We start from the raw sequence: 15,007 nt of genomic DNA, 5'->3' as shown, positions 1-15,007 counted from the left end.
GTTATAGTAATCTCTGCCAACTTACACAGCTGACTATACAGAACATATAACTTCACTTTTAAGTAAACTTATTTTATTTTTTTAAAAGATTTTATTTATTTACTTGAGAGCACAAGCAAGAGGAGCGGCAGGCAGAGGGAGAGGGAGAAGCAGGCTCCCCACTGAGCAGGGAGCCCGATGCGGGGCTCGATTCCAGGACCCCGAGATCATGACCTGAGCCGAAGGCAGATGCTTAACCGACTGAGCCACCCAGGTGCCCCAGTAAACTTACTTTTAAATAAATCACTTTTCTGAAAACATTAGGGTGTCAGCATTCTCTTTCCAGGGAAATGGACATACCTAAATGACAGAGAAATACAGTACAATTGTTGAAAACAGTGGTTTTATACCAGAGACATCTGACAGTCTCTGGAGATATTTCTAGTTGTCACAACTGGCAAAGAAGGATGATGATGCTGGCACCTAGTGGACAGAGGCCAGGGATGCTGGTAAACATCCTACAGTGCACAGTACAGACTCCCCACCCCCAAACAAAGCATTATCCAGACCAAAACACTAATAGAGGTGAGGATGAGAAATCAATGACATGCATTTCTCAGAGGGAAACTGAAAGACGATGGGGGACTTAAAGTTCTGGGTTTCTCTTTCCATTTGCAATAACTTGCAATATTCACAATTGAGGATGAAGGATATCTATGAGATTTATTTAAATTTTGCTTTGAGGCCAATTGATTATGAACTTGGGCTTTGAAGTTAGAGAGAGCTGGGTTCAAATTCAGCTCTGCAGCAGCTTATTACTCTATGACTATGGACAAGTTACTTAACCTATTTATAAGTCTTAGTTACCTCAGCTGTAAATTGGGTATAGGAATACTACTTACCATATTGCGTGATTGTGGGAATTAAATTAATATAATGCATTCAGTGTTTAGCAGTTGTGCCTAGCACCTGACAAGTAATCAGTCAGACTCCAAGTGTCTGGAAGTTCAAATATGTAAAAACCAAAAGTCTCTGCCAATTACTCAGTATAAAACCCCAAAGGAGAAAAAAATCAGGCTTTATTCGACTATCATACGATGGTTCCCACATTTGACTGATCATCAGAATCATTTGGAAAGAGGTGAGTCATGGGGCCATCTGAGGGAAATGACTACTGGGCAGAGGACAAAGACCCGGAGCAGGAGCATGCTTAGCGTGATGTGAAATGTTGGGGTTCAGGAGCGAATGGTCAAGAAAAAATTCTTGAGATGTCTTGGTGCAAAAATTAAAGCATGGGGACAGGACCTGTGGGCAGAAAGAGCTGCACTGGGATTGTGAGGAATGTCTGATTATACACTTTCGAGTTGGGAGGGGGTTAAGGATGGCATAAGTCTCTAAGGAATTTGAAAGTAAGGTTTCCAGGACCTTGAGGGGCTAGCTGTTGTTAGGAAAAGGTCATTTACCACTATCTAGTAAAATCTTAGTCATGAGACCCTTCAGAGGTATATCAGTGGGCCGTATGTTTGGAGGATGATTGCTAACATATATCTTGGTGGGGGGCGGGTAGAGAAAAAGGAAGTTTCCAAAGGGATTTTTGGAAGGATCCTAGAGGTCTGGTTAATGTCAAGCTAAGGTTGCCTTTTGCCTTTAGCAAAGTATTAACATTGAGGCAGTTGAGTTCCAGAAGGAAGGTCACTCTGCCTGTCTCAAGTATGTGTCAATGGGCTGTAAATTTTAAGGAAGTTTAATTTTTTTTCATTTGCCTTTGTTTTCCACATCAGGCATATTCAAGAAATAGCAAGAAGGCCAATGTGGCTAGAACGCAGTAAGCCAGGGGGAGTTTGGGCAGATAAAATCAGAGAGGTAAAGGGGACCAAACCACTTGTTATAATCCTTGGTAGGTTTTGAACAGATCATTTCAGCTTCTCTATTAAGAATAGATTGTAGGACACCTGAGTGGCTCAGTTGTTAAGCGGCTGCCTTTGGCTCAGGTCATGATTCCGGGGTCCTGGGATGGAGCCCTGCATCAGGCTCCCTGCTCTGCGGGAAGCCTGCTTCTCCCTCCCACACTCCCCCCTGCTTGTGTTCCCTCTCTCGCTGTGTCTCTATCAAATAAATTTTTAAAATCTTAAAAAAAAAAAAAGAATAGATTGTAGAGGGGCAAGGGAGGAAACACACCATGCAAGACGCTACTGCAATTGTCCAAGCAAGAGACAGTGGTGACTTGGACTAGGATATAAGGTTTCTTTGTGACATGATGACAATGTTCTAAAATTAGATTATGATAATGGTTACACAACTCTGTAAATATACTAAAAAACAATGACTTATAGTCTTTAAATGGGTGAACCTTAAGTATGTAAATTATATCAATAAAGCTGTTAAAAAAAAAAGAACTGGGAAAATGGATGACCAAGGAAAAATGAAAGAATTGACTGACATGGTACTGAGAGCTTAGCTGAGATTAGAAAACATAAACTTGCAGTGGTAGCAATTTGCATAATTGTATGGTTTTTTTCCAACATATCAGTTACTGCTCAGTGGATATAGTATAGAGACAAGGATGTAGGGAATTTCAGGGTGCTTCTGAGGTAGAAGTTCAGATGATTAACTATAGGGCCATAAGGTTCAGCCTGGTAGCAGAGGAGCTAAAAAATGAGGATCGCCAGGGCATTTGGATGTCTCAGTTGGTTAAGCATCCAACTCTTGATTTTGGCTTGGGTCATGATTTCAGGGTTGTGATATTAAGCCCTGTGTCGAGCCTCGCATCGGGCATGGAACCTGCTTAAGATTCTCTCTCTCCCTCTGCAGTCACCCTCGTCTAAAAATAAATAAATAAGTAAGTAAGTAAGTAAATAAATAAATAATAACATGGTCACCAGGAAAAAAAAAAAAAAAGAATGAGGATTGGGGGTGAAAGGGTGGGGAGAAACAAAAGGGATAAAATTCAAATTCCTTAATATGACTTATTATTTCTGATGGTCTGACCCCTCTCTCTTGAACCTTATGTCATGCTTCTTATGTTTTAGATTCCATTCAGACAGAACTTTTTATTTTCTTGAGTGCCTCTAACTCTCTCTGTACATTCTATTCTACCCTTCCTTCCCCTTTTAGGTTGCAGCATAATCATTGTTTTCTTAGAAGGCCTGCCCTGCCCTGACCCTTAGGCAACTCTGCTATATATTCCTATAGCATCCTGCACTTCCTTTACCTAGCTTTGCTAGTGTCAATCCATTCTATCAATTTAGGGTGGGTTAACAAAATTTAATACCTGGATCTACAAAGCTGCAGAAGAATGACCATGGCAAAAATTGCTGCTCCACATTGGCTTGTCTGAGGAGCCAAATGTTTTTCTAGATAACCACAGTAGGCTGGTTAATGGACCCCAAAAATGTCCATGTCCTAATCCCTGGACGCTGTGAATATATTATCCTACATGGCAAAAGGAATTAGGATTGCAGATGCAATTAATGTTGCTAGTCAGTTGACCTTGAGATGGGGAGATTATCCTGGATTACCTGGGTGGGCCAATCCCATGAGTCCTTAAGAGTGGAAGAAAAGGTGGAAGAGAGGAGTCAGATTCATGTGAAGAGGACTCTACCCACCATTGCTAGTTTTGAAGATGGAGGAAGGGGGCCATGAGGCAAGGAATGCAGCTAGCCTTCAGAAACTGGAAAAGGCAAGGAAACAATTCTCTCTTAGAGCTTTCAGAAAGCAATTCAGCCTGTCCAACACCTTGGTCTTAGCCCAGTGAGACCCATATTGGACTTCTCACCTACAGAACTGTGAGACAATAAATCTGTGTTGTTTTAAGCCTCAAAGTTTGTGGTGATTTGTTACAGCAGCAGAAAACAAGTACATTAACAACCCTATGTTGCCTCTGTATAATACCAAGTAGACCTTGAAGCTCTCCATCTTAACCTGAATATCCAAATTAATCCAAGTGGATAGTCCCTAAACTATTTTAGGCTGAATTGTGTCTTCCTCCAAATTCATATGTTGAAGCCTTTACCCCTAATACCCTGGAGTTAAAGTCTTTAAAGAGGTAAGAGAGTTAAAATGAGGCTGTTAAGGGTGAGGCCCTAATGTAATATGACTGGTATCCCTGTAAGAGGAAGAGACAGCAGGGGTGGAATGACCACATGAAGAGGCAGCAAGAGGGTGGCTATCTGCAAGCCAAGGAGAGAGGCCTCAGAAGAACCCAACCCTGCTAGCACCTTGATCTTGACTTCCAGACTCCAGAACTCTGATAAATTTCTGTTGTTGAAGCCACCCAGTCAGTGATATTTTGTTATGGCAGCCTGAGATGAATAAATACACCATCATAATACAAAACTACTCAAAATGTCAACGGGGAAGGAAAGGGCTAACCGTAGGCCTATAACCCATTCCCTCTCTACCAGGAATCAATGACCTCAATCAAATTCCCTTAAATGTGCCAATGATATTTACTAACTAGCAGAAAGAAAACGAAAAGTCCTTATCTCTAAAATGCTTTTAGCAAGATACATTTTGTCTATAGAGATGGCTTATTGTAAAACATGGAATTTATGGATTGATGAAGCATGGTTGGCTGGAGAATGGGGACTCATCATTTGTGTAATTAATGAGGTATAAAAAGGGGATGTTGCAGAACCAAATGACTCCCTTTGTTTAAGCAATGTCTCCACATCGCTCAGAAGGAAACTCGTCCTTTAATTCTGAGTCCAAAATGTACCATAATGAGGAAGAGCAACGGTATTTTGGAGTTAAGTCTGATAATTTTGGACGTCTCCAAGAAAAGATTATTTCACCTATGCCTGGTGATCACTCTGTATCCTTTGAATCATTAATCACGTTTGGTATTGGGTTAAGATCAATGACTCATGTGAGTCTGATGTGACACTCTTTGGGCTAACCAAGACTTTGCATACAAAAATTATCTTGCACTTAACTCAGAAATGTTCCCGTTTTAAGTTCTATCAACCCAGTTTGATAAATTTATAATTTGGATAGAATTTGACATTATGAAGGATTATCATATAATTGAAATAACCTGATAAATAACATACATGCATTTATTTGAAATTTTATTATATAAATTTTCTTTTTTTTTAAAGATTACAAAACCTGTTCTGTGACAGGAATACAAGCAATATTGTTCCAGGATTATTCATGGATACATCTGAAAGAGCTTAGATTACACATTAATAGTATGATTTGAAAACTTCCCAGATTAAACTCTTAAGTAAAACAATTTAAAGTATTCAGTGATAATTAATCCTTTACAAGCATTTCATAATTATGGCAGCAGTGCCAAGCATCTGATGCAATTTAACCACCAATAAAAGGTACAATACATAGGAACTCATGATATGGTACCTTGGGCTTCTGGCATGCCTTACTAGAGAGAAACTAGTATAAAGTAAGATCATGTATAATAGTAGAAAAATATTTGTGATTTTTTTTCTTTTTTAAAAACTGTTTAAGTAGTTGCCCACCCCATTCCCACCCAAGGCCAAAAATGCAAAATAATTACATCCCTTAGGTGTATACCTTCCCTTTTGCTTAGGGTAAGAGTTAAGATAAACCTAATACATGTACACAATTTTAAGAATTAAAAACTCATCACCCATAATTATTAAGGATGCTAAGGAATGGCAATTAAAAAAAAAAAAGCTTTAGATGATAAACTACACTTAGAGAAACACAAACCAAAACCTTTATCCTTATACCCTTGCTTTGTATTTAAAAGTTCTACTTTACACACTTGTTTGAAAAACTCAGTATACAGTTCATTCAGTACTATAGTGATACTAGGAGTAAAGATTTTCACTTCAATTATTGAACTAATCTACTTAGAGAGACTATTACAGAGACTCTCCTCTCACATACGTTTACACATATTGTACTCAAATGGTATGTGCTCTAAAAGAGGTTTTCTTGAGGTTTGCATCTCTGAACCTAGTCTCTAAATTTTCCTTTCCACTAATCTCTATTCAATGTCATATACATTGCTAGTTGCTCTGGGAGAAGTCATGGACATTTAAACAGCTTATCATGCACTTCAAGGTTATATGGCAAAATAATGAGGAAAGTGCCGTAAGAGGTAGGAAGTAGACTCTCATCCCAACCCTTGGTATGCCCTGTTATGAACAGTTAAAAGACTAGAATCAAAGTGGTAAATGTGAGACTGATAGTAATACAAGGCTTAAGAAAATTAAGTCGACTTAATTACTAGAATTCTTTGAGAACACTCAGTCACATTGGAACCAGTTACAAGTCACTTGACCACACAAAATACAGCAGTGTCAGAAGTACATAAAGCACACTGTAGATACAAATTCTTCTTGGCCATCCATATTTAGGTATTATCATTCTGTAGATTCTTCACTAGAAAAAGTGGTTAAGCGTAGCTCTGCAGAATACCACAGTCCCAAGAAAGCAAATTTCATTCCTTCATTAATTGGTCTCCACCAATGGTCACTTGGGGAAACCAGCAAAATATAAGCAATCTGGAGGTGAAAAGAGGACTATTTTCACTGAAATATAAATACTGAGTTAAGTCAACTTATCTGCGAATTAAATAAAACTCAATGTATACATCTAGTGTGAGTCACATGGAGCTGGACCTTTCAGAGGGACAGAACTCTAGGACTAGATCGGAACCTTTTAGTTTAAGCACCAAGGGTCAACCATGGAACCCATCGTATTTCTTAAACACAGAAAACAGACCTTTTCTAACTCTTTACATTCCTGAGATACCTGTCCTAATGCCTTCACAAATCTCATAAATGCTTGATACCACTATGAGAATTTTCTCTATAAAATATGGTAAAGCAAGCTGAAAATTTTTCCATCATTTATAAAGGCCAGGAAGTAGAGAATATCAAAGCCCTGTTGAGATATGTATTGCTGACTTCCATGGTGATTAAGTACATCTATACCAAGGCTCCCAAATCTTAAATGTTTCTCTGCTCTCATCCCAGGCTGGACCTACCCCAGTTCCTTTCCAACCCAATCCATTCTGCTTACTCATGAAGCCCTTGCACCCCCCTCCCCCTTCAAATCTTTCCTGGGCTGAGGGTGCAGGGAACAGCAAACAGGCCAGCCCCACCTCTCATAATGTCCCCTGGCCCCAAAAGCAACTACTTCTTAAAATTAGGTGGGAAATGGTTGATCCAAACCCATACTTTGCAGCCTACCACATGTGAAATGTGAATCTCTACTGCATACACACACCCCCTCCAGACACTCACTAAGTGACTTTTCCCCACACATTAGCCTTGCAGCATCTTGATTCTGTGCCTTGTCAAAATCATTACATTTTTGCATTTTTGGGGTTGCTTGTGAATAAATGAATCCGTATTAAATCTGTTAAAGGTCTACCGTACTTAGAAAAAAAGACATCTCTATAAATTAGAAGCTGAAATGACTTACATAACAAATTAAAAGGACAAAAACTTACCTTAACATCATCACTTGAAAGGGAAGATACAAAACACGTGGTAGTGTAATCCATATTTTTCAGCATGTGCTTGGAAAAGTTAAATGCAATCTACCATTCTAGATATTATTTTGGATTATAGGATAAGAGGAGGTTTGTAAAAGTGGCCTGATGGTTTAGTTCTTTCTTTCACATTGAAATAATCTTTAAGACTGAACTAAAACCTTCTGGGAGAAGCCCTGGTAACTAGGGGAACTAAATGGTGAAGGGCCCAGTGGAGCTGGACTCAGTAATTAATGGAAAGGTAAACCCAGGGCAAGCATTACACAATTGTTGGCCAAGTTTGTCTGCCATAAGTCAAAGGCAATAGGAACACCAGGACCACAGATGAAATAAATTAAGCTCACGAACTGCATTTTAGGCAACAAAAGCCTTCAGTTTTGTGAACATACGACTTGCTTTTCTCCAATAAAATTGGCAGCTGGAGTAGGCAAAGAAGGCAGTATCTTTGAAAGCAATAAACTTGCCATTCATCTACCAGTAGAGTATTGTCCTAAGAAATATGTATTTTTTTTTTGAACAACTCTGCTCCTGGTTGGGTATTAATATGAAGGGAAGGCAGCATGGTGTTATGAGGGAAAAAAACTGAATGGGAAGTTAAGGATTCTAGTCTTTGCTTTGGGTCTCAGGTACTTTACATGCAATATGAGAGTTATTTAGATAATTTATTATCTAAATTAGATAAGTTATTTAGATAATAAATTACATAGATAATTTATAAGGATTTACACATTTACTTCTGGTTCTAAGACTCTGATGGACAAAACACCTAAGCAATTATGGAATAGCATCAGTGTCCAAAATTTGAAATTATGGAATAGCATCAGTGTCCAAAATTTGAAAATATGTCTTTTTTTTTTTTTGCTCAGAGTTACATTAACATTTTAAAAGTGACAAGAATTTGGGATGGTCATGGTTTGAAACACTGAATAGAGGAGAGAGAGAAAGAAAGAAAAAATGTTTTCTTTACAGGCAATGGGAAGCAGTTTTTGATAGTTAGCATTCATATACTCAAGAATTTTAATAAAACTTTCTCCATCTAGATCTCCTGCATCCTTCTTCCTATACATTTTTTTATTTAGAAGATAAACTTACATTTGATTTCTATGAAATAATCATTTTGTGTCACTTAAGCAAAATGAATGTTATAGATTTTCCCTTTCTCTTTAGTTGCATAGAGGAGAAATTAAGGAATAATAAGTGGCTTCTAAGACATTTAACTAAAGTACGCTTTCTTGGCTTTGTACTCTCAAAGAAAGATTTAAAGCTTCGGGCAGGTAAAAAGACTTCTGATGTAAATGGCTCAGTACATGGCTAAGAGATCTGTTGGGCACATTGTTGATGAGGTTAAGTTAAATCACTTTTTCCTTGTTCATGTTTTTCATATTACATATCAATGTCTACTAGGTAGCTTGATTAAAATGCAGGTAATAATGGATACAAAAGTTTCTTTAATCAAATAGAATCGTGGAAACTACCCAAATTAGATGTAGGTAATGAATACTGTAATCTAAGCAGACCCAGTGACCACTATGAAAGCTGATCATTTCTGAAGTTAAAGGAAGCATTATACGGCTATAAATTATCAGAAGGAATTCAGAAAACACTCAATGGTGAACATTCACTTAGGCTACTTGAGCTATGATTTCAGGTGAGAACAGATACTGTTTGATCAAGAATGTTTTATTCCCTCGAATAAGAAAGTTTAAATCCAATTTCATAGAGAGGCTGGTGGCCTTTATTACATTCAAATTAGTGTTTAATATAGAGCATTGTAATGGGATAGAACTCATTATGATTTACCTTTTTTCCAAAAAAGCATACTTTTCTTGCAGGTATACAAGAACAGGTATCCTGTTATTCATACGCTAAATTCTGCAATTTGATCTATTTAAACATGAAAGATCTAATGGGACTTGAATGACCTGTTGTTAAATTTTCCTTCGCCAATATCTTCACCATAACTCTTAAAGGCCTTTGATGTATATTGGCAAAATCCCCAATTATATGCCAAATACTAAGTATGGATACTATTCAAGATCAAAAGTGCAAGAACTACTTCCTTAATTAAGGAAAAAAGAACCGTAAGGAGTTGCAACGTATACGGACTAACTTCATAGGTGTACTCTTGATGTCATGCCACACACACGTGATAACTTTCTCTACCATAACAGCTCTCTAAGTTAGTCTGACAAAGCACCTGACTTTAAGAAACAAACAAATGAACGAACCAGTGAAACAGACATGGGGAAAGATATATACATTTTGGAAGTATTACATTCAACAGCTGTTCCACAATCTGGCCATTTTTAGGGCTGTCCAACAATACTGTTAATCCAGGTGAACTATTTAACCCGATTTAATAGTCAATTGGTTAATAATAATAGATTCCAAGTTAAACAAAGCATGTATACATTAAAGAAAGCAGTACAGAAATGTACTGTATATGAACTGTTTACAAAAACATACAAAATGTTGGATGGCACAAGGGATACAGTGCTAATAGAAACGGATTGTTTAAGCTAAGTGCTTAACATAAACTGTCCATCCCTATAACTAACAAAGAATATTTCAGGGACATGAAATATTTCCTATAAAAATAATGCTATATGGTGTAGAGTACTTTATTCAGTGTATTTTTAGGTGGTATTCATATGTTCATTATTCTTGTTGATTCAGTGAATATGTCTTCATCATGTTTCCATTTTCATTTCACCCGAAGCTCCAGGAAAATCTAACTTGCTAACAATCATTTAAAGCGAGAAGAGACGGAAGCAGGAGCAGCAGCAGGAGCAGCAGCATTATGGGTACCAGCTGGGACAGTGTGTGCTTGCAGGTGTCTCTCAGATATGTGCTACCTGTCGCCAGAACTTGTGCTATCAGCTTACACCATGGTACCAAATAGCTCACTGAGGTCACTTCACAGGGCTGTGGAGGTGATTTTTTTAATACCTCTCCGCTGAGCAAGAGTGGAGCGGCCTACTGGTTCCAAAACTGGCGACTGATTACGGTTTAAAGCAGAATATGTAGCTGCCATAGCACCCTGAAAACAGGAAAGAGAGGTCACAACACAAATGACAATGGCTAGTCACAAGTACACAGAATATGAAATGCAGACTTTTTTCCCCCTAGATAATTTCTTCATATGGAAATGTATATACATTTAACTGGGCTTATAATGAAAATAACCATACTGGTCAAACCCTCTGATTTAACTAAAATTAAAGAGGCAAACGTGGGAGGCTGAACTTGTAGATGAGAAAGGACAGGGATGGGCTTATAACAAGCAGGCCTCACTTTACTCAGGACTATTCAACTTTTTGTTTCTTTGCAATGCTTTAACACGAGAGGTGGCAAAGCATGCTCTTTTGGAACCTGTTTTGCCACTGCTGACAACCTCAGAGTTTGCTCTGGGTTTTGCGTAAGAAAGCAAAGTATACACAAAAGTTAGGAAATCCATAGGCCTACGTGATTGATAAATGCAGAAGTCATTCTTAAACTAGTTTTATTATATTTTGGTGTGCTTTGACTTTTTCTTTTCTAAACCGCTCATTGTAAGAGAATCTCACTTGAGGAAATGGATGCCGGCTGAGCGAAGGGGAAAAAGGTGCTGCGGGCATGGAGAGGGAGGCTCACAGTGTTCTGGAGGACATGCAGAAAACAGTGCCTGAATGGGGCAGCTCACCTTGACTAGATGGGGTGCGTCCTGTCTGTTTAGTTGGTATTGTGGCAGTTGGTCCCAGTGGACGATCCAAGGATGTCTGAGCACAAGGGCAGCAGTCAGTCTCTGATGAGGATCCACGTGAAGCATCTTTGACACCAGGTCCTGTAAAGGGAAGAAGAAGAATAATAAAACAAGCTTAAACTTTTGTTTGTTTTTCTATAGCACTTGATACTGGTCAGCATTCCTCCTTAGCTTTTATGACACTATTTTTTCCTGGTACCAAACCTTGAGGTTCAAAGCAATTTGGTCAACATGACAATTTTTCTTTTTTTTAAAAGATTTATTTTAGAGAGAGTGAGAGAGAGAGACAGAGAGAGAGAACTGCAAGTGAGCATGAGCAGGGGGAGAGGCAGTGAGAGAGAGAGAGAGGGAGAGAATCTCAAGTATACTCCCCGACATGGGGCTCAATCCCACGACTCTGAGATCATGACCTGAGGTGAAATGAAGAGTCGTACGCTTAACTGACTGAGCCACCTCGGTGCCCCCAACATGGCAATTTCTTTGCGGGAAAAAAAAAAAGGCAAAAACCTAAGTCTCTGTTTTCTCCTCCCTGAGTAACAGTAATTTTGGTGCATTACAAAGAGTAAATTTACCACATTTATGTATCTTTAAGTACTTTGGCTCTTTTTTCACTGAGATATTCTGGTTTTTCTACACTTTTGTAGGTTTATTTCTAAGTAATTTTTTGTGCTGCTGGTAATAATGAAAAGCAGAACATAACTGTCCCAATAATAGGAATTTATTGGAGAGCTCCAAATGCCCCCTCCAAAAGATTAGAGTTCTTTTTTTTTTTAAAGTAGGCTCCATGCCCAACGTGGGGCTTGAACTCACAACCCCAAGATCAAGAGTCACATGCTCCACCGACTGAGCCAGCCAGGTGCCCCAGATTTTTATTTTTCCACTTCATGGGCATCACACAGGCATTATTAAAAAAAAAATCAGAAATACAGAGAAGCAAAAAGAACATGAAGAACGCCCAGAATCCCACTCTTCCAAAGAAAATGCTTTCTATCTATCCAAATGCTTTTCTATGCATGTGATCCATATAATTGCTAGATAGTTTTATACTCTCTAAAATAACAACAGTTGTGGGGCGCCTGGGTGGCTCAGTTGGTTAAGCGACTGCCTTCGGCTCAGGTCATGATCCTGGAGTCCCGGGATCGAGTCCCACGTCGGGTTCCCTGCTCAGCAGGGAGTCTGCCTCTCTCTCTGACCCTCCCCCCTCTCATGCTCTCTATCTCATTCTCTCTCTCATATAAATAAATAAAATCTTTAAAAAAAAAATAACAACAGTTGTGACTTATAAAAGCCATCTACAACTTGTTTAATTTTTCATTCAAAATATAGCTATTGAGTATCTATTAAAGGCCAGGTATTCTGCTAGGCATTGGGTATTTAGCAGTGAACAAGATAGAAATGAACTCTGACCTCATGAAGCTTTCAGCCCAGTGAGGGAGAAACAAAGAATCAATTACAAAGCAAACAATAAGTTCTTTGATGGGATGAATAAAGAGGTATAGCTAGAGGAACACAAAGAGACAGTGACCTGAACAGGATGGGGTGGCTTAGAAGCGACTTCTTTAGAGGAATGTTAGATCTGAAGGATGAGCAGTAGATGGATTAGAGAAGGGGGGGAGGAAACAGAGCAATTCAGGGAGATAGAGCAGAGTGTGTTTAGAGGAAAGCCTTCAGGGACGAGAACATGCCACAATTAAGGAACTAAAAGGAGTGCAGTGAGGCTGTAACAAAAAATGCCAAGTAGAACATGGCAGCAGATAAGTGGGAAAGGCGAGAAGGGACCAGACCATGAAGGCCCTGGTAAGCTACATTAGCAAATCTGGACTTTGTCTGCAGGTAAGAAATTATTCAAAGCAAAGGAGTGATACAGTCAGGTTTGTACTTTAGAGAGCTTATGCTCACTAAGTGTGGAGGAAAATGGATTGGAGGGTGCAAGCCTGAAGACTCCAATTTGAGACTCGTGAGCGATGATGGCTTCAGGGAAGTATAAGAGATGGAGAAATATGGATGGTATTGAGGTACTTAAGAGAAAGAACCAACAGAACCTGGTCGCTGACTGGTACTGGGAATTGAGGAGATGTTATTCCAAGTATTCCTCTGCTATTATTTACAGTTTCTTATTTTTAGTTATCATTAACAACTAAGAACAGGAACAAGCTACGGAACAGAATTAGAAATAAAAAGTGAAACAATTAGGAACTCCCCTTCCAAATTCTTAAAGTGGGAAAATGTGCTTCAAGTATATAAAAGGTTGCAAAACTGCCCAGGGGCATAACAAAACGCTATTCCTTCCATAGGTCTCCTCACTCTGCTCAGATAAGCTCATTCGTGCTCATGGCTTTAGCTACTACAGATGATGACAACTCCTAACTCCACTGTCCACCCAAGACTTCTCTCCTAAGATCTGCATCCATATAGCCAGTTGCCTAATAGACATACATCTCTTAATTATATATCACAGTCGCATTTCAAATTCTTCATGTCCAAATCTGTAATCATCACTCCTCTCAAAACCACTTCTTTTGTATTCCACATCTTGGTGAAGGACACCACTACCGACTTATTTGCCTGAGATGGAAATGTGGACTACACGCTTACTATCTGCTTCTCCCTTGCTTCTTTTTTCCTTAAAGATTTCTTTATTTATTTTGAGAGAGAGAGAGAGAGAGCGAGTGAGATAATCTCAAGCAGACTCCGTGCTCAGCACGGAGCCCAATGTGGGCCCTGAGATCATGACCTGAGCCGAAACCAAGAGTCAGGCGCTTAACCAACTATGCCACTCAGGTGCCCTTCCTTTGCTTCTTATGTCCATTTAACCACTGAGTCTATTTTGCCCCCTAAATTTCTCTTTCATTTGCCTCAAATCCTGCTACAACTGCTCTAGTTTAGGTCTTCATCATTTGTGACCTGAAATATTGTAAAACCTTACAAATAAAACTACCCTTAATATTAGGTCAGTGAGGACTGAATGAAATAATATAGGTATATGTGTTAGCACAGTCCTTGGCACATAAGTGCCCAGTGAATTGTAGCGATGGTACTGTTCTTCTCAAAGCCACATATGACACATATGGCCCATATGACTGATGACATTCACATGTGCCACTTGCTCTTGAGGCAACACATCAGATTGATAGAACTCTCCCTCCCAATTTTGTGGGTATTCACTGTACCATATAATGCTTGTAATCTCAAGTCTTAACTCGACAAATTAGCAAAAGTTATCAGTAATAACGTGATATTTATAAGAAAGGCTGTGAGTTAGATCCAATTTTTTTGTGCTCTATTTTCATCTCATCCTCAGCTATCTTTCTCTTTCATTCAAAAAAGCATACTGGAATGCAAGTCAATGAGAACCAAATTATCAAAATTAAAGCAAGTTAAGGTTATCTCTATAATTTATTTAAAAAGGAGGCAATGGGTAAGCTCCGATACTTTACATGGTGACATTACTTAATATGTCTCACAACTGATCATGACAATTTCTAGCAGACTCCAGAGATAAGAATTACTGCTCTACAGAACAAACTTGAAAAAGGAAAATCTGATCACTATAATGCTTAATATTTTTCAACAGTTCTCCAATACCTAGAATAAACCTGAAATCCTGAGCATAATCTACAAAGCCTTTTATAATTTGGGTTCATCAGCTACCTTCTCATGTGTACCCTGTACTAGTCACAACAAACTGTGCACAGCAACCTGGAGGCATTCTGCCATTTTCAGGCTGTCCTGACCACAAAGAGCATGTGCTGCTCCCTCAGCCTGGGATGGAATACATCCTTCTGCTCCCTAAAGCT

The 15,007-nt window shown here is 38.8% G+C and overlaps 1 protein-coding gene across 9 annotated transcripts in view; it reads right to left on the bottom strand.

Annotated features, from left to right (window-relative positions):
- Positions 1-5,031: 5,031 nt before the first annotated feature.
- RPS6KA3 (ribosomal protein S6 kinase A3) overlaps positions 5,032-15,007 on the bottom strand; it is a 116,750-nt gene continuing 106,774 nt past the window's right edge. For all 9 annotated transcript variants that reach the window (XM_006741719.3, XM_081809056.1, XM_081809058.1 and 6 more), the window contains 2 exons: positions 11,151-11,291; positions 5,032-10,508 (listed from right to left, as the gene is read on the bottom strand). In XM_006741719.3, coding sequence (XP_006741782.1) covers positions 10,386-10,508; positions 11,151-11,291 — 264 coding nt within the window. In that variant the 3' untranslated portion in view covers positions 5,032-10,385. The remainder of the gene's footprint in view (positions 10,509-11,150; positions 11,292-15,007) is intronic.

This window comes from Leptonychotes weddellii, chromosome X, assembly GCF_054177405.1.
Source record: "Leptonychotes weddellii isolate Sample4059 chromosome X, ASM5417740v2, whole genome shotgun sequence".
Taxonomy (NCBI): Eukaryota; Metazoa; Chordata; class Mammalia; order Carnivora; family Phocidae; genus Leptonychotes; species Leptonychotes weddellii.
Note: the sequence above shows the minus strand (reverse complement) of the source record. Positions and strands in the feature narration are given on the sequence as shown.